General features: G+C 39.4%; 1 protein-coding gene across 1 annotated transcript in view; it reads left to right on the plus strand.

The window, feature by feature from the left end:
• The window catches only part of LOC117402300 (CD109 antigen-like), a 55,183-nt gene that overhangs the window by 29,225 nt on the left and 5,993 nt on the right, over positions 1 to 19,965 (plus strand). Inside the window, exons 13-31 of the mRNA XM_059023515.1 lie at positions 678 to 740; positions 1,274 to 1,450; positions 1,930 to 2,082; positions 2,378 to 2,458; positions 3,039 to 3,090; positions 4,033 to 4,129; positions 11,524 to 11,641; positions 11,747 to 11,860; positions 12,414 to 12,632; positions 12,916 to 13,060; positions 15,024 to 15,200; positions 15,566 to 15,647; positions 15,749 to 15,977; positions 16,188 to 16,359; positions 17,446 to 17,636; positions 18,305 to 18,460; positions 18,625 to 18,690; positions 19,324 to 19,463; positions 19,633 to 19,789. Coding sequence (XP_058879498.1) covers positions 678 to 740; positions 1,274 to 1,450; positions 1,930 to 2,082; positions 2,378 to 2,458; positions 3,039 to 3,090; positions 4,033 to 4,129; positions 11,524 to 11,641; positions 11,747 to 11,860; positions 12,414 to 12,632; positions 12,916 to 13,060; positions 15,024 to 15,200; positions 15,566 to 15,647; positions 15,749 to 15,977; positions 16,188 to 16,359; positions 17,446 to 17,636; positions 18,305 to 18,460; positions 18,625 to 18,690; positions 19,324 to 19,463; positions 19,633 to 19,789 — 2,589 coding nt within the window. The remainder of the gene's footprint in view (positions 1 to 677; positions 741 to 1,273; positions 1,451 to 1,929; positions 2,083 to 2,377; positions 2,459 to 3,038; positions 3,091 to 4,032; positions 4,130 to 11,523; positions 11,642 to 11,746; positions 11,861 to 12,413; positions 12,633 to 12,915; positions 13,061 to 15,023; positions 15,201 to 15,565; positions 15,648 to 15,748; positions 15,978 to 16,187; positions 16,360 to 17,445; positions 17,637 to 18,304; positions 18,461 to 18,624; positions 18,691 to 19,323; positions 19,464 to 19,632; positions 19,790 to 19,965) is intronic.

Raw genomic sequence — 19,965 nt, forward strand, 5'->3', positions numbered from 1 at the left:
GCAATACAGGATTAATGTCGATACATTTGAAGGGCTTACTTGCAGTTATTTTTAGTGGCACATTCATAAAGCATGTTTATCAGGGTGGGGGGCAAAGTTGGCACTTCCACTCCTGGTCTTTGTTCCAACCCTGTTCTAAATTATTAAACTGAACCAATGAAACCTGCATCCAGACCCTGAAGTCGTTCATTATAACATTTTACCTGTTAAATCTGGAGTGGAATGGCCCCCAGGACCAGGATTGGACAACCCTGGTCTAGTGTTCTAAATTGTAGATGCCGTTTACCAAAGTACAATGACATTTATTAAACAATTATTAAGTGGTTTTATTTTAACATATACTACTGAAAACCTCTTTAAATGCTTTGTTTCTGTACCTGGCTCCTGTACTGGGAAATAAACACTTGAAATGTACTAATAATCTTTTACATTTAGCTATGCATTGCTGAACAAGTTCTGAAGTCGTTTTATGACTTTGTTTTCTGGTTACTGTCAACCTGAAATATTATAATACTGTCAATATTGGTAAATAATGTGAGCACAAATCTAAATAAAAAACACGCTTACCGTAATGAGGAAGAGCTCAGTTAGTATTTGTAAAGGACAAACATGTGTTGGAATGTTTAATTTTGTGATTTTTATTATTTACTTTTATGCCTGTATCATTCTGTTCTTAGGTTGGAACTCCTTTTCAGCTTACAGTGGAAAGCAATGAACTGATAAAGGAGCTACATTATATGGTACGTTTTCAATACTTTTCTTTTGACCGTTTTCAATTGGAGTATTCATGCTTTCGTCCTGATTTTAATATACCATTTCTCCACTTCCAAGCTTGCAACATGTTTCAAACCCTTTGACGGCTCCAGTTTATTCATTAGCTGCCCGCTGTGATATTCAGTGATTGTATCATATACAAATTGCACATTTGTTCCTTGCAGATTCATGGTTTTGCCCGTGTGTTAATGCAGTTTTGCTGATTGGTAATATGTTCATCCTTGTCTTTTTTGCAGTGCATCAGAAAAGTACAGGAAAACTGTTTCCCAAGCTTGCTTTACTGTGTAGGCATTGAGAACTGGTCCGACATATCGTCTTGGCTACCGTCCTATTAGGAGATGATAGCACCCAGTATTAGATTCATAAACATGATTTTAATAAGGTTTATCATTTAGTTTTATGAGATGGTCAGAGACACCAATGGAAGCACAATACAAAAATGTAAGATTCCTTGGCTTGCCATGTGTGAATTGAGAATGTGTTCTTACTGATTGAATAGGTCGTGTCTAGAGGACAGGTGGTCGCGGTGGGTAAAGAGACCTCGGCTTCGTTTCTGGTGACTCCCACAGATTCCTGGTCTCCTGCTGCCTGCATGATAGTGTACTACGTTCGAGATGATGGGGAGGTGGTCAATGACTTCCTAGAGTTATCCATTAGTAGCGTCTTTAAAAACAAGGTACGGCAAAATCTGGTTGGGTCATTCCACTGTATTTACTTTAGTTTATTCACGTTGTGTCTGCAAGGCCAGCACAGGCACATCTCAATAGTGCAGCACTAATATAAAGAGACCCAAGGAGACTATACTCAGGACATAACAATACAACAGTAAAATCATTCCAAACCATTACTAAGTTTGAGGAGTGCTTTCGCAATGCAATATGCAAAGCTTTTTTAATGTGGTTTTTACTTCAAATCCATTTGTTGCTTTATAGTGTGGTCCTAGTGCAAATATTATTGTTGAGTTTTGTAGTGTCATCATTACACAAGCAACACAAGTTCACTCTGTTCAAGATAAGTACACTGTTATTTTTTATTTTGCCTTATTGGTGTGGCATTTTTTATTTGTTCTATGAATGATCTGTAAAGAGTTTTATAATGTAATATGTTTCCATCACATACAGAACATGCTAATCTGTTTACCATGTTTATTGACAGGTCTCGCTGTCTTGGAGTAAAACTCAAGTCAAGCCCTCTGAGTCTGTCTCTCTCGGGGTTACTGTGACAGAGCCCATGTCTTTAGTTGGGATTTTAGTTGTTGATAAAAGTGCACAGCTTCTTCAAAATGGAAATGACATCACAGCGGATATGGTAAGTAACCATGACATTCTGAATCTTAAGCAGCAGTCAGCATACTTGAGTGATTAACACTCAAGTATAGCAGTGTTTTTATGTACGTGTTTTTATGTACGTGGTATGTTAAAACGTGGTGTCACCAGCAGAAATATTGTTGTCTGTCTTGGGAACTGTTTGTTGAAAAAGTAATACAGTTCCATGCAATAACAATATATCCATGTGAAATGCATTTTAAAAATCTATATATTGGAGTGTGCTATAGTCTTTGTGAAATAAATGTAATGTAGGTTCATGTGTCTTAATGTTTCAGGTGACCGAAGAACAAGCTGGATATAATGAGAGGAACAATTTCTATCGTCAACCTCCAGCAGATCCTCTGTCTGTTTTTCAGGTACGTGCAGTATTGTATTATAAACATAATTTTATCATGGGTTTCCACGTTTTAAATATATTGGCTTAATTAGCAGTGTCTGACTGAGAACTTTTTCTCATGATTCTGCGAGTGTACTTCAGTCCATTGTCTGACATCGAGCCCTGACTCTTCCTCAGGAAAAGACTGCTGAACTGCGTGGTGCATTTGTTATGTGGGATATATCAGCAAAGGCCTAAGTTAAAACCACCATACTCGCTTCCCCTGTGAACCTTCAGAGGCTAATGTTAATAATTCACTACCGTAGATAATCAAATATATTTCTGGCAGATATTTAACTGTGAGGAACTATCATATTGTTAAGCACCTTCTTTTGCATTAAAGCAATTTAGTCACATTACAGAGTTGTGCTTTAGTTTCCTGTTATTATTATTATTATTTATTTCTTAGCAGACGCCCTTATCCAGGGCGACTTACAATCGTAAGCAAATACATTTCAAGTGTTACAGTACAAGTAATAATACAATAAGAGCAAGATAATGTATGCAATGAATTTATTGACCCTTACGCAATGGATTTATTGACCCTTTCACATCCACAGAAATGTAACCTGTTGGTGATGACAGATGCTGAAGTTCACTATATATCCAAATGTAAGTAAATTAAAAAATATTATTTTTCTAAATAAAAACCATACAACGTGAATTCTGTTAAGCATGTACAATAAATATTGGCTTTTTGTATTAGTTATTATTTATGTATTGCTATTACAATAAAACATGAAACAAGACTTGACCAGTTCAAGTGCAGGTGTGACACAATTTTGAGTGCATTCCTCCCTTATACTGAGTATGGGACAGGGGCCAAACTGGCCATATACTGAAATACTGTACGCATGGCAACATAACAAGAGCCATTAAAAACACACGTTATCGATCAGTGTTTTCTTTGTGTGTACAACTAGAGGTGTAGAAGTTGGAGAAATGAAGGGAGGCAAGCCTGAGCATTGTTAATGAGTAGATGTCCTGTAATGCCTGCCTTTCATTGTAACAAATTCAGTAGTGCTCACTTCCTCACACGCTGAGTGGAAACAAATGGGAGAAGTCACGGCTTCCATGATAGTTGGGACCACTGTGATAGAATCGTATCCTTACTTATGAGTATCTTACTGGCAGTAAAGTGAAGGAGGCTGCATTCATGTCTGGCTAGGTTCAGTGGCACACTGTGAGGGTGGCAATATAATGTGTGCACATGTGTAACATTGAGTTATATTGGTGCACAGGTTCAGAATTCAAAACTGATGGAATGGAACGACATTTTACAGGGCAGGGGGCTGAATAAGAAGGGATGACGAGGGATAGTTTTGTCTGTACTGTTCTCAAGAGAATGTTTTTCATTCCCAATTGACAAACATAACATGATGCAATCTAAGTAACAACCTAAAAAAAAAAAAAAAGAAGAAATGGACACAGAGGTTGGGACGGGAACACTGTAGGCAATAAAGCCTGCACATCTTGGTTGAGATAAATAACATAACATGCAGACCAAATACAGCAGAGCCTCTTGTTATAGGATTCCCCAACATTATTTTACAGATGAACGTTTTGTTGAAGAATATAATGCATGGAAACCAGCCACATCAAGTAAGCCACAAGCTTCAAAGACCTGGATCTGGTTGGACACCAATACAAGGTACACTCTAATGGGACACATCATGGTACCCTACTTTCAGTGATGCATTAACTGCACTCCTACAGTGTTTGTGTGTGTGCATGTACAATATGTATTAAGGATAGGAAACTCAATGCAGATCAAAGTATTGTTAGGCCAACAGTAAAACAGAGCCTAACTGGGTGAAAAAAAAGCATGGATACAGTGCATGACTATTCTGTGAGATAACTTCAAGTCAGATTTTAATTCACTTAAACATCTATGGGCTCTATGTACTAATATTTCTTGTCTTTGTAAATACTGCGAATTCGTAGCCTCCGTCCTTTGTAGAATCTTTGCAAGCGATGTAGTAAACAGCTCTTTTTTGTGAACAACTACCTTAGTATCACCACAAGTTTACAAACAGCATACATTACTGCTCATTATACAGGAGAGATCGGAATTTGCATCTCATTATAAATAGATTTGCAACACTGAAAGTCAAGATTTAGAACTTCCTTCTGGCAAAGATAAATCAGTGGTATAGTGAACAGGAAGAAGCAGTAGCAACTATAATAGGATCAAGCTGTGGCTTCTGCAGACTCCGACCTTGATGCAACTATGGCAAAAATCAGGAAATATTATTATTATTATTTATTTCTTAGCAGATGCCCTTATCCAGGGCGACTTACAATTGTTACAAGACATCACATTATACATTATACAGATATCACATTATTTTACATACAATTCCCCATTTATACAGTTGGGTTTTTACTGGAGCAATCTAGGTAAAGTACCTTGCTCAAGGGTACAACAGCAGTGTCCCCCACTGGGGATTGAACCCACAACCCTCCGGTCACGAGTCCAGAGCCCTAACCACTACTCCACACTGCTGCCATTATCACTTCGCAGGGCCAAAAAACATTAAGAAATGAAACAGGGAAAGAAATAACTAACAAAATAAATTCACTGACACCAGCGCCAGTGCTAGGATTTACTGTGAAGTAAACCCAGTCCCCCAAAAAAGAAAAGAAAAAACGCAGAGCGCTGCTGCAGCACAACCTAAAGAAAACCTTTTGAAAATAAATACATCAGCAGCAAAATCTGAATCGGTCAAAAACATATATATTTTTTCTTCAACAAAACATATTCTAACAAGACAGTAATCATGTAACAGGGGTCTCTATACTCAAAACTGTCGGTGCCGAAATCTCTTAATAAGGGACCTTTAACACAAGTTTATGAATGTTTGCGATACACAAAACACTTCACACTTTCGTACCTTGACTTTTTGTAGTTTTTTTTACTTCGTACACCTACACGTGATGTACTAAAGTCATTTTCACTCCTGTAACTCAGTTTCATCACTGCTTCAGTAGTTTAGTTACAACTGTTGGTTTCAAACTACTTTCGTATGCAAATGTACAAATCTCATTATAATATAGAAGTTTTGCGCTTACCCTTGATGCATTATCATTTTTTCCTTTGGTTTTGTGCCTGTTATTTTACACATGGCTCTCACTGGTGTAGATTCACCCTCTGAGTGGCAGAGAGGTGCAGCACCTATCTCCCGCTGAGTGGCAGAGAGGTGCAGCCCCTATCTCCCGCTGAGTGGCAGAGAGGTGCAGCCCCTATCTCCCGCTGAGTGGCAGAGAGGTGCAGCCCCTATCTCCCGCTGAGTGGCAAAGAGGTGCAGCCCCTATCTCCCGCTGAGTGGCAGAGAGGTGCAGCCCCTATCTCCCGCTGAGTGGCAGAGAGGTGCAGCCCCTATCTCCCGCTGAGTGGCAGAGAGGTGCAGCCCCTATCTCCCGCTGAGTGGCAGAGAGGTGCAGCCCCTATCTCCCGCTGAGTGGCATAGAGGTGCAGCCCCTATCTCCCGCTGAGTGGCAGAGAGGTGCAGCCCCTATCTCCCGCTGAGTGGCAAAGAGGTGCAGCCCCTATCTCCCGCTGAGTGGCAGGAGCAGCAGAAACAGGACCCCGAGCTCAGCCTGCTGATGAAGTGGAAGGAAGAGGACTGGCGGTCTGAAGTAGCCCCTCTCTCTCAGGCTGTGAAGGGGTTGTGGTCACAGTGGACAGCCTTGGTACTGCGGGAGGGTGTCCTGCACCGCTGATGGCAAGTCCTGTCTACAGGCGAAGGCCGCCTGCAACTAGTGGTGCCTGCCTCACTCCAGCGCTTTGAACTCCAAGCTAACCACGGCGTGCCCGGGGTAGGGCACTTCTGCATCAACAAAACGCTAACCTGCCTCTGTGACTGGTACTACTGGGGACGCTGCTGCTGCGATGTAGAGACCCACTGCCAGTGGTGCGTTGACTGCACCGCCAAGAAAGGCCCAGGAGAACAGTCGCACGCCCCCCTGCCAGGTCGTGAACCAATGGAGAGGGTGGCCATTGATGTCATGGGTCCCTTCCCCACCTCTGACAGTGGGAACTGGTTCATTTTGACAGCAGTAGACTATTTCACAAAGTGGCCAGAAGCCCACGCACTGCCTAACCAGGAGGCGCAGATGGTGGCGGACGTGCTCATCGACGGGATCTTCTCCCGGTTCGGGGTTCCCTAGGAGCTCCACTCAGACCAAGGGCAGAACTTTGAAGCAAGGTCTTCGGCGACGTCTGCAAGCGTCTGGGGATCAGCAAGACCAACACCACCCCCCTTCACCCCCAAAACGATGGCGTGGTTGAGCATTTTAATTGCACGCTCGGCACCCATCTGGCTATTGCCACAAGTGAGCACCAGCGGGACTGGGATCTCCACTTGCCGCTGATACTGCTGGCCTGTCGCACCGCCATGCAGGAGTCCACCTGCTGCACCCCTTCCCTGTTAATGATGGGGCGGGAGCTGCATATGCCAGCTTCCATCCTGTATGGAATATTCCCAGCTCTTGCAACCGTGCCGGTTCAGAATACCTTGACTGTGTGCCACCGCTGCTGTTGTGGACTGACAACGGCAACATGGAAAACCTGTGCAGGATTGCAGCGACGCAGCCAGGCAGGACTCTTGGGCACTGCGCCCTGCTGACTTTTTGGGGACATAAAGAGACTAAGATAGGGGCAATGTAGCGATCCGTGCATTTGTGTTTATGTACCGTATTCCCTGCTATCTGTTTGTGTTTGCATGCTGTGTGTGTTATTCCCTCCCTGCTGAACTCCGCCATTGCTTGTTTACCTTTTGTGTGTGTGTTCCCGTACCATGTGACCCGCTGTCTGTTTGTCTGCCCTGGTCCGTTCCCATTGGTTGTTATCTGTGCACCCTCATTGGTTGTTTGTCTGGCAGTGCCCATTGATCCTGGTGTTGGCCAATGGGACATGTCCTAAGCCTTTTGCATAAAGGGGTAGGCTAAGCCTATAAAGAGGGCTGCAGCGCCATTCAGTGGTTGGTTCCTGACATGCAGCGAAGTGGATAGAGCTGTGGTCTCTGAGTGGATGCAGAGATAGCGTGCAAATTAATAAAAATAATTAAACTGAAAGCAGCGTGTCTTCTCCATTTTTTGCCTCAGGCAAAACGCTACAGTATGTTATTGGATAGTAATGTGCCAAGACATGTAACATGTATATACTATAGGACTGTCAGTTAAGCCTCAAAATAGCCTCAGAATAGCAGTCGATGAATTGGGCACACAAAATTGAATCGTTCGAGTAAATATCGATGATTTTACCATATTTTTTCGGTGCATTCCTCTTCTCGCGACGTTATTATTTTAATATCATTGCAGTTCAGTAAAAGCTTGTGTACAACAATTGAATGCGAGAGGTAGTGTCAGGAGAAAAAGAAGAAAAAAAACACAACATTCGCAACAAGCCTAAAGCAAGTTTATCATCATCATCATCATCATCATCATCATCATCATCATCATCATCATCATCATCATCATCATCATCATCATCATCATCATCATCATCATCATCATCATCATCATCATCATCATCATCATCATCATCATCATCATCATCATCATCATCACCACCACCACCACCACCACCACTACTAGCAGTGTGGAGTAGTGGTTAGGGCTCTGGACTCTTGACCGGAGGGTTGTGGGTTCAATCCCCAGTGGGGGACACTGCTGTTGTACCCTTGAGCAAGGTACTTTACCTAGATTGCTCCAGTAAAAACCCAACTGTATAAATGGGTAATTGTATGTAAAAATAATGTGATATCTGTATAATGTGAAATAATGTGATATCTTGTAACAATTGTAAGTTGCCCTGGTTAAGGGCGTCTGCTAAGAAATAAATAATAATAATAATACATTGATTTACTTACCACAACATGCATACAAGCTAGCTGATCCTTACTCCAAATCAGTAGCGTTTATTTATTTATTTATTTTTAACATTATTGAATATTGTTAAATATTCATTATACACCAGATAATTTTGAAACTCGAAATAAACGCAAACCTATATACAGTCAGTTTTCTTCAGTGTGCACAATTTATTTACAGGCTGTTTGCCAGGAATACAAGCCTGTCATCCTGCTCTGGACACAAGGTGGTGCACTTTCTTTTTTGTTTGTTTATACAGTCAGTACACAGAGGGGCTTACTTACAAAGCATTTTCAAAACTGATTTGCTGGTAGCGTGGGACCAGCAAATCAGATGCTGGTTAACACGAGCAGGTGAAGAAGAGCACGCGCACTGCTTGTCTGTGGCAGAAATACTGTAAATAGCATGGTTTCGGTGCAGTTTTGTTGATACTTAAATAATGTTATTAACTATGCGCGTTACAAAAAATGTAATTATTGAATCAATTATCCAGTATTTATATCGATGTATAAAATCGATTTTTCGTATACTAATAATATGCTGTACACATTTTATATAATAAATCAACCTGCAATTAATAGGTTACATAGTCATCCATACATTTTTCACAGCAGTTGAACATTTGCTCTGCTTTGGGTGATGGGGAGCTGACATCACTGAGGAAGAGGAGGGAGGGGGGGGCTGACATGGTTGAAACAGGGGGGCAAAGGGCAAGGGTGGGAGATGCAAGATAACCAACAGATGGCAATGGCAGTCTATGTCTGGCAATGGCAGTCTATGTCTGGCAATGGCATCCACATATTTGGATAGCACATTCAATATCATACCACAGTGTGCAGTCTTACAGTTGTATTAGATTGATATTGTTTTGGTGCAGACATGTGTGCCTCTTATTACACCTAAGATAAACAACATCGAGGACAAAATAAAACTTCTTCGTCTATCTCTACCGACAGATTTTATGAATCATTGCACTAGTTGGGATCGGGGAAAGGGTGCACAATGAATAAAAAGGAACGACAGGAATTATAGCATATTTTCAAAATGTATTTACACAGTTGAAGTTGGGCGATGCCTGTGCTAGCTATCTGACACATGCGTGCTCCTGCAGAGGGGATGACACTGAGGATTTGGGTGAGGGTGTGTCACAAAAAACGTGCACGGTTTTAAAGGCAAAGTGCAAGACGGATAGCGGAGGAGTCCAGCCACGAGGTAGCACGAATTCAGACTCTGACCGGCAGAAGGACGGTGGCTGGGACGTACCATACCTAATTAGCTCCGGGGATCCTTGGACAACCCGCTCCAGTATAATGAGGGAAGACCGAACAATAATTAATTATTGCGTGTTATGAGTATAGGGACCAGTATATCCAAAATGTTAATAAATCAGTTATGTAGCAAGATTAATCAATCTGATTAGTAACTTGATTTAGTTAATATTGAAACATATTAATATCTTCAAATTAGTCATGGAACCTATTAATCATAGGCATCAACTGGGTTTTTTAATTAATGTTATCAAGTACAAAAGTTAGTATGAAAACATTTATATAAAAAAAAAAAAAAAAAAACATGTGCATCCAGATTCGCGGGAACGAATTTCAAACCGGGGGTGCAGCACCTTCGGGCAATATTTAAATATATACAAAATAGTAATTATTTGTGCATTTCACTATCAAAATATACACAGCAAGTGAGTTTCATAAGGAATAAGACACAGCAGCAAAAAGTCTAAAAATATTTATGTAAGATTCAAGAAACAAGACAACGTATTGTAACGATCTTGGTTCCCGCAGGCAGGCGCATCACACAGGGCGAGGCAATCCATACACAGACGGAGGGCGGGCGCGAACCCGGGACCTCTCGCACTAAAGCATAGCACCGATACTGCTGTACAAAAGAGCCGACTCCTTTTGCAAGGAGCGTATATCGGGTTTATGTCTTTGTGGGTGATTACGTCACCTACCAGCCCTACTGCTGCCTTCCCCCGAGCACGCTACAGTATTAACTACGTTGCAAATCAGATGTACATGTACAATCCTTAGATGTCTTTTTAAAATAAATACAAATAAAATACATTAATCTTTGGCACTAAAATACTTTCAATCTATTCAACACGTTTAATAGGTCTATTCACACATTATAAATTGTGCTTGTCTCTAACGTAACGTATATATATATTTGGGGGCCCCTCAAAATCTGAGGCCCTGGGCTGCAGCCCCTAAAACCCCTGCGTTAATCCGGCCCTGCCAGCACCCCCACTTCCCGCGTGCCTGTGCACATCTCAAAACCTAGCCCACAATACAATGCATTCATTACAACTCATAAGCGAAAACATAATCGTATGAACACACCTAACAAATGAATATCGTGAAAGCATGTTAATTTAAGAATATCGCAGAAAACGTTTGTTTGAGTCTATGTATATTTCAGCTGTGTAAAGGGAAAAAATACAGTACATACAGTAGGCTACACAAGTAAGTACTTTTCGACTTATTTCAGTTGTCTATGCACTACATCATTAATTACTGATAAGATTTCAGTTTGTGTTTAATTAAAGAATTCTATAATGATTTGTTTCCGTGTGTCCCTTCATTAATAAACCACCTTCACATATAAAAAAAACCAAAATATAATGCATTTATTGCCATTGTTCTTATATATATATATATATATATATATATATATATATATATATATATATATATATATATATATATTCTTTTATATTTAACATGCTTTATTTTAAAGTTACTAAAAGCCCGAAAACGTTTAAACAGGAAGTTTCACATACAAACAGCTTGTTGAATCTACTTCAGTGAGAGGCATGCGTAAGATAACAGGCACAAACCGAAATTGTAAATCAGAAAAAAATGATAATACATCAAGGGTAAGTGCGAAACTTTGATATTATAATACGATGTGTACATTTGCATACGAAAGTAGTTTGAAACAAAGTCTCGTAAGTAAACTACCGCAGCAGGGATGAAACTAAATTACGGGAGTGAAAATTACTTTAATCGTCGGTAGGTCTACGAAGTGACAAAAACCTACAAAAAGTCAAGATACGAAACAAAAATCAATGATACATAGAGCCCTATAAAAAATAAAAAGACCAGAGGCATGTGTGTGACATTGTCTTTAACATGTTTTACTGCTGTTGTTTTACAGCGCCTCAACAAGTGCAACTCTTAATGTGATTGTGCCTGATAGCATCACGTCCTGGGTTGCTACTGCTTTTGTCATCTCTGAGGGTCTCGGGCTGGGATTGACCAGCTCTCCTGCAGAGGTATTGTCACTGTTTTACAGCTTGCTTATTCTCCATGAACAACTTGTAATATTGCCTGAGATCAAATTGTGACTGAATACACTACTGTGTGTGCTTGTCTTCTAGCTGGAGGTTTCCCAGCCCTTCTTCTTGTCTCTGAATCTTCCATACTCAGTTATCAGAGGAGAACAGTTTGTCCTGGAAGTAACCATCGTTAACTACCTGAACCAAGCTCTTCAGGTAATAGGAGCTATTCTTATTGCTCACCCCGGATGTCAGTGTGATTGGTCAGTGTAGTAACGTACTTCCGCCCATCCAGCTTTAAGGAAGGGTCCGAAAAAAATCAGGGGCAACTTGAAATGTCTAAATGAACATGGAAACGCAGCGGGGGCAGCTGGGGTTCAACCTGGGTTCAAGTTTCTAGAGTTGAGAAAAATACTTTGTGGCAACCAGTCTCCCTTGGATCGCCAGTCAGTCATACGATTAGAGTGCCTATAAATCTCCCTTAGCATCGGTTGAAATATGAACCCAGCTTAATGCAAAAAAACAAAACCATGATACTAGATGTACATTGCATTATTACACTTTTCAATGCAGCATTACAACATATCTAAAAAATATATATTTTAAAATGATTTATTGGAGTTTTTTTTAAATTTATTTGACCTTAAATTACAGTAAATTGTATAATCCTTCCGCTTTTATTTAAGTTCTTGAAGGGCAGGCAGGAATCAAACAGCATTTTGTGATGTGTACCTGTTGACTTTAAAAGAGAAACACTTTTACTTAACAGGCAATGGTGACCGTCAACAAAACTGATGCCTTTGAGTTCAACGTTTCTGGGAACAGTACTAATACAGTGGCCAACAAGAGGAACGTGACTGTGCCGAGTCAAGATAGCATCACGGTTCTCTTCCCCATTAAACCCAAGCAGCTTGGAGAGATTACAATCGCTGTGACAGCCACGTCACCTACTGCTTCTCATGCAGTCAATCAGACCGTTTTAGTGAAGGTACCTTGTCCATATTCTCTTTATTAAACATGTAACTTTTATTTATGGAAGGAATGCAAGTCAATAATGAAGTGCTTTGTAAGTTTGTAATAGACTTTCATTCCTAATTTAACTGATTAAGATGATATAAATGACATCAAAGACCTCAGAATGTTCATCTACCAATCCAGAGACTCCAGGCACCACCTCATGGTAGAGGAGCTAAGAACTTTGACTCAGAATGTCTGTCAACACTGAAAAGGTAAACCGACACATTAACATCGCTAATGTTCTTTGCTTACAGGCCGAAGGAATTGAAAAGTCATTTTCTCAGTCTTTGCTTTTGGATCTAGTTGGAAATGGGCAGCAAACTGTGTCCAAAGATGTAAGCTTTACTTTCCCTGCAGATGTAGTGAATGGCAGCGAAAGAGCTAATGTAACTCTTGTTGGTAAGTGATATTGTTGTATACAGAATGCTTAAGAACAACAAGTGTTTTAAAGGGAAAGTGATTACAGCAGGAATACAAAGGAAAGTGATGACTGGACATAGTAGCATTTTTTTTTTTTTTACAATTTTTCCTTGTGTGTTTATTCCAGTAGAAATAGTTGTTTAAATTGTAATATGTAGAAGTTATTCATGACAGATGCATCCATGCTTTTCTTGGTTGTTTTTGCAATTCAAGCCATACCTTGTTACTAAGGGCCAAATATTCAAACGCTTTGCGTGTGTCGCAAGAGGAGTTGCAGAGATTTTTTTCCGCAAGTCCTTTTTGCGAAAAAAAGTTGCGCTTTTGAATGAGATTAAAAATAGATGCTGCGTTGGAAAAAGTGAGTTTGCGAGTTGTTCACTCCCAAGTGCTTTTCCCTCAAATTTTGGGGAGGTGTCATGAATAATCCCGCAAGTTTACCATCACGATCTGAATTCAAAAGTAAATTTGCTCGCAAATCACTATGTTGCATGAAAATCACTCAAGACTGGTTACAGTCCTCTTAATTATTTCTCAGGAAGTATTTCAGGACAATCTCTGTTTCCAGTTAAAGAGTGAACATGGCTTTCAGACAGCTATATTTGCAAATACTAGCAGAGCAAAAGAAAAAGAGGCAATATTGTTATACAGACAACGTATAACATTTCTTGACTTGTCTACTGAAAAAGTCCTTCGTCGATTTATACTTTGATTAAACATAATAACATTGTATTTTGCCCGTCCACTTTTCTGCTCTGTGTATATGTACTATTATTCTATGTTTTGTTATGGTTTGGTATTTAAACAGTTTAAAAAGAAATAAAAAGTGGAAAGGCATTCAGATGACTCCAGAAGGCTGACATTAATATATATATATATTTTTTAAAGCACCCCCTACACAAATATTGGTTTGACCCGTGATCCGCGCTGTAGTAATATCTAGCTATATCTTACATTATCAGCGCTGTGAATGCAACAGAACCTGCAGTTTGTGGAGACTGCAATAAAAATTAATACATGAATAAATAAATACATGTCTGTTTAGGCTAGATAGTTGTTAGCTGGTTTGTTTTTATTTTCTATTAATTAAATCCTGTTCATTGAAAAAAGGAAAGAGAGAACCAGACCGTTATTATTGTTTTTTTTTTTTAATAGGGGAAGTTAGCAGGGCAATGTTCCTGCGTGGGGGTAGGGGTACAGGCAGACATGAACGAGTTTTAAGTTCAACACCAACCCAAAATAAAATGTTGTTCCTGTTGTTAAGCAGTAGTATAATCGGAAGCAGTGGTATTTAAAAATAACAGAAGTCAGTTTTCACTTTAGTGAAGTAGGTACAATATTTATTTTCATTGTTATTGAAATTAATGTTCAGCTTTCACATTGAAGCTTGTTGTGTACCACTCATTCAGTCAAACCAAGCAGTGTAGGAATGTGCTTGTATCGTTCAAGACGTTTTTCAAATCAAGTAAGCTTATTTCATTTGTGTATAAAAAACAACAGTAGAGTCGCAGTGTCATCTTTATGGCATGTAAATGGTAAAGTAATTAAATGTCCCTGGTAGTGGTCTGTCTCTATTTAGCGCACGCAAGAACTTGCCGAATGGATAAAACGGTGTTGAGAATTGTAAGAAAACGTATTCGAGAGGAAAACATTTTATGACATTTTTTAACTTTCACAGCTGAAATGGTGCTGGGGCAATGCCTCGTCAAGCCTAAATAATGCGTCTTCATTTTGCAAAAAGTGTCGATGTTTATATACCTCGGTCGAGTTGCAGTTGATTTCCTGTGTTAATTCATGTTAATTTATTAATTTCCGCAGCGCTGCGATAATTGCCGTTTCTTAGATTTCACTCACTTGTGATATTACGCAAAACATTCGCAACGCAAACAGAGTTTGGAGAAAAATGAAAATATTTGCCCCTAAGTTTCTTCTTTTTTTTAAACAGGGGATCTCCTGGGTCCATCTATCTCTGGTCTTGAGTCACTTATCCAGATGCCCTGTGGATGTGGAGAACAGAACATGATCCACTTTGCTCCCGATATTTATGTTCTTCAATATTTAATTAAGACAAAACAAATAAAGGAGGATATTAAGACCAAAGCCATATCCTTTATGACTCAAGGTACAAAGAATTTATAGCATTGGAAGCACTAGTTGCAATTATTGTTCTGAAAAAATGGTTCCTGTTTCATCTAATAGGTGAATAGCAATGTGGATGTTTTAATACTGCTCAAGCAAGAAACCAACTTGGGTACGGGCAGGGTCAGTTACATGAATTACATGACAAAGTTACTGTGTCTAAAACACTGAATTACACTGGAGTAACGGGCTTTTAAATCACGAGTGGATCTGGTTTGTTGAGCTTACTGGGAAACATTGTGGTTTACTGGTTACAGTGATCAGTATGGCAGCGACTCACTGGGATTGTATTGCTTACAGACGTAGTGTTGTACACGTTTCATTTAATCATGCAGGATTTTATTTCAGGTTATCAACGAGAACTGACCTACCAGAGAAAGGATGGGTCTTTTAGTGCTTTTGGTGATTGGGATTCTTCTGGAAGTACTTGGTATGTAGTTCCACTTTGCTTGGCTAATAAATTGCACAGTGAATTGTATTACTTCAGGACTACAGATCTGTCTAAATGTTTTGTTCTTCGTGTGTTTGAAGGTTGTCTGCCTTTGTGCTCAGATGCTTCCTGCAAGCCCGTCAGTTCATCTATATTGACCCAACAGTGCTATCCAGAACAATAGAGTGGATTGTACCCCAGCAGAATCCTACTGGGGAGTTCAGAGAGCCAGGGAGGGTCATTCACTCTGAGCTGCAGGGAGGACAGAACGGTCCACTGTCTCTTACTGCTTATGTATTGATGGCACTCTTGGAAGACGAGACATACAAGGTACACTGTGGGGATCTAACTTGCAAGTGTTATGCTAAAATACAGTGATTTGACATTTCTGGCAAATATGTTATTTTTTTCAAGCTGTGTTTTTTTTAAATAGAGGTATTATCGGAGTGCAGTATTAGGAGCTGTGTCGTTCTTGTAAGTGTTTTGCTAGAATACAGTGATATGATATGTTATTTATTTCACGCTGTGTTTTTTTTATAGAGCTATTATCAGAGTGCAGTATTAGGAGCTGTGTCGTTCTTGGAGAATAGGCTTGCAGAGGGAATCTCCAATAACTACACTCTGTCTCTGGTGACGTATGCTTTGTCTCTGGCAAACAGTACTGTTGCAAAGACTGCCCTGGATGAGCTGAACAGGAGAGCAGAAAAGGATGGTAAAGATAATGTGCTGTTTTTTTAAAATGTTTTTATTGTATTCTTTGTCTGAAATATGTAAATCCTAAAATATTATCCCATAAATAAGTGTCTGATGGCTTGAATGTATTGCTACCTTCATTTGTACTACCATAAGATAAGGTAAGGCCTGTGAAAGCAGCCTGAAGTGTGATACTGTTACGATTAAGTATATATCTATGAACTGATTAGCCATAGAGATATGATATCTATAAAAATGACCAAGTTATTAAAATGTGCCTTAAAGGGGTTTTCAAATTACTAAATTAATCTAGGCAAAATTGAGGATCAGTCACAAACCCTCACATGGCAGCTCTTATGACATACAGTAAGCACTTATTCACTGACATAAACATGAGGTCATGTGCGTTTTTTTGGTGTTTTTATGTCTTATGTGGTGTGTATGTATTGGTGCTCAGGGTATAATGGGGGCTATGTAGCACAAGTGATTTTAAATGTATATTTGTATTTAGGCACAGAGATTGCACAATCACTTCATGTGCAGATAAAATGTGTATTAGGATGTGGGCACAGGAATTGCACAAATTAGTTCACATGCTGGGATTCAAGTGAATGATTAATTAGTAATTGAATCCCGGCACAGCTGTATATATAGAGGCACAAATCACGCACTTGGGTTCAAGTGTGTTCGGTGAGGAGAGAACGAGAGTCGGGAGGCGAATTAAATAAGAATCACAATTGCTACTCGTGCTGAACTAAATCAGCACGTTACTTGTTTTTGGGCAGCAATTGGGCTTGCAAAGCTACACAGTGAGCCAATCGACATGGGCAGCAAATGCAGCTGCATGCATCTAAAATGTGCCTTTAAGAAGGAAGTAGGAGATAAAACTGTGCCCCAAGGCAGTGAACAATGGAAGGACCAGAGACCTGACTATGGCTATTATAAGAAAGACAGTCAGGTGGGACTATAAGTAGAATCGGTAACAAGCTGTAACACGTTGCGTGTTTGATTTATATTCTGATATTCAGCTGGGATACCTGAACCCCTGAGTCAAGGTAATACAAAAGGTAACATCACATGTTTCTTCATCTCCCTTTCTGAACAGGTGGCTTGATGTTCTGGACCAGTCCCAGGGTGGGTGTGTCCAGCTGGAGCCAGCCTCGCTCCACAGATATAGAGCTGGCTTCCTACGCAATACTGTCTCATTTGGAACAGAAGCGGCTTGCTGAGGGAATCCCCATCATGAAATGGCTGAGCCAGCAGAGGAACCACTTGGGAGGATACTCATCTACTCAGGTTTGACACACAGCTCAGGCCTATAGAATTAACTAATGCAACCTGCTGAATAATGTTACGTTACCATGTTAATTTACATACCACTTTGTAGTTTTCAATATTACTTCACAAAAAACTGACAAATGAAAAAATGTGACATTTCGAAATCTAACATGAAGTACTGTACTATTATGACTTCCGGTAGACTTTTGTAATATAATTTTGTAGTTTCTTTGATTACATGTTAAATAAAAGATCTGAATTATGTTCATAGTTTTATTTTTTAATTATGTCTTAGTCCTAAAATTTATAAGTGATGCAAATCTTTTGGCCATATCTGTACAATTACAGCCTTGGTCATGTCCACATGGATCAAATTCACTCCTAAAACCCTTTTTAAAAAATAAAAAAAAGCAATGCTGAAAGTGTTACATGTCATTGTCACTAACTAATGACCAGTGAAATGGTTTCACTAGATCTACTAAATAGTTTTTTTTGTGTCTCATGTGCAAATAAGTTTTTATATATATATATATATATATATATCTATATATATATATATATATATATATATATATGAGCATAGCCAAGAGTGTGGCCGGTGAAGTGGTCTGCTGTGTTGAGTGGGGTTACTCTTCATGGACTGCACTAGCAGCCTGCAGCTTTATTAACCTTATTTCTGTCTTCAGGACACAGTAATAGCTCTACAGGCGTTGTCTGGATTTGCAGCTCTCTTCAGCTCACAAGATGTGGGGCTTAAGGTTACAGTCAGTGGAACAGGCCTTACCTTTCCAGCCATATTCCACATTGATTCAACAAACCTTTTACTGCTACAGAAGCAGCAGGTAATACATGAGTGTGAATGTATGTGCGTGTGTGTATGGGACTGTGAATGAACTGTTCATTAATTAAGTATAGGTTTATTGGGATTACCTGATGTGTGTGTGTCTCGGCTACCATGTCACAACATGTATTTTTAAATACTGCATTTGTGTCGTTTTCTTTTCAGATTGAAGTACAGCAATCGATGTTGATTAATGTGAAGGCAGTAGGAAATGGACTTGCCATATTTCAGGTACTGCATAGCAATTATCTTTAGATCTGGTCTCTGGAATCCGAACTGCAGATCAGATTATTATGAAAGCGTACTTGCAAATAGGAACATGAGCTGCTTATATTGTAAACAAACCTTGCACCACTAACGTTTCGTTGCCCCTTTAAAAACCGACCCAGGACACAGAAATTGAATTTTATAAGCGCTGACACGCTAATTTTTATATTTACACAAACCAAAACAAAATGAAACAAACACCTAGCTCCCATTCGGAGCACTAACTAAACACTGGTAAGTTCCCTGACTAACACGGGACGCTAAGCTGTTTCCCCGTCCACAAACCACAACAGATTGTTTTACACAATACCTTTTTTTTTTGGTTGCACACACTCACAACCGGGCTCTTCACACTGCAGCCGCCTGGAGCAGACTGACTGCTTCATTTTTAAACCCTGCACCTGGTTCTAATTTACAATCATGGCCAGGTGCGGGTGATAATTACTAATAAGGCAATTAACAAAAACAATTAAATCATGCAGGGAGGCTATTAACCATCCCCCCCCCCCCTCTATCTTGCAATATATATATATATATATATATATATATATATATATATATATATATATATAATCTATCTCTTTCTCTTTTTAATAGCTTAATGTGTTCTACAACGTGAAGAATACATTATCAAGGAGACGCAGAGATACAGGAAATCAAGAAGGGTTTGATTTAAGTATTGCCGTTACTGACAACGTGAATGACCTGAATCATGTGTGTTTGCACATATGCACAAGGTAAGCCAAGGTTACTGGAATGAAAGCATGTGTGTGTCCTTTTCTAAACTTGCTGTGATCTATATGTTGATGTATAATTTTTACTGTATCAAAGCCTCAGTCCTTGTTACATGAAGAAATGTACTGAAAATGTGTATCTTTTAAGTGGCTAATTTTCTTTCTTTTTAAGGCTCTTGGAAAATCAGAATATGTCACAAAGTGGAATGGTTTTAATGGAAGTGGGCTTGCTAAGTGGTTTTATTCTTGTAGAAGATGGAATTGCCAGAAATCAAATTATCAAAAATGTAGAAGCTGGCTCTGGAAAAGTGTTCCTGTACTTGGATTCAGTAAGTTTACATTTAGAATGCAGCTGTTTATTTAAAAACGTTGACTTGTCTTCCATCTACTCTTACACGCAAATACTGTAATAATCCTTTATACAGTATTTTACACGCAAATACTGTAATAATCCTTTATACAGTATTTTACACAAGATACTGTAATAATCCTTTATACAGTATTT

Source organism: Acipenser ruthenus, chromosome 5, assembly GCF_902713425.1.
Source record: "Acipenser ruthenus chromosome 5, fAciRut3.2 maternal haplotype, whole genome shotgun sequence".
Taxonomy (NCBI): Eukaryota; Metazoa; Chordata; class Actinopteri; order Acipenseriformes; family Acipenseridae; genus Acipenser; species Acipenser ruthenus.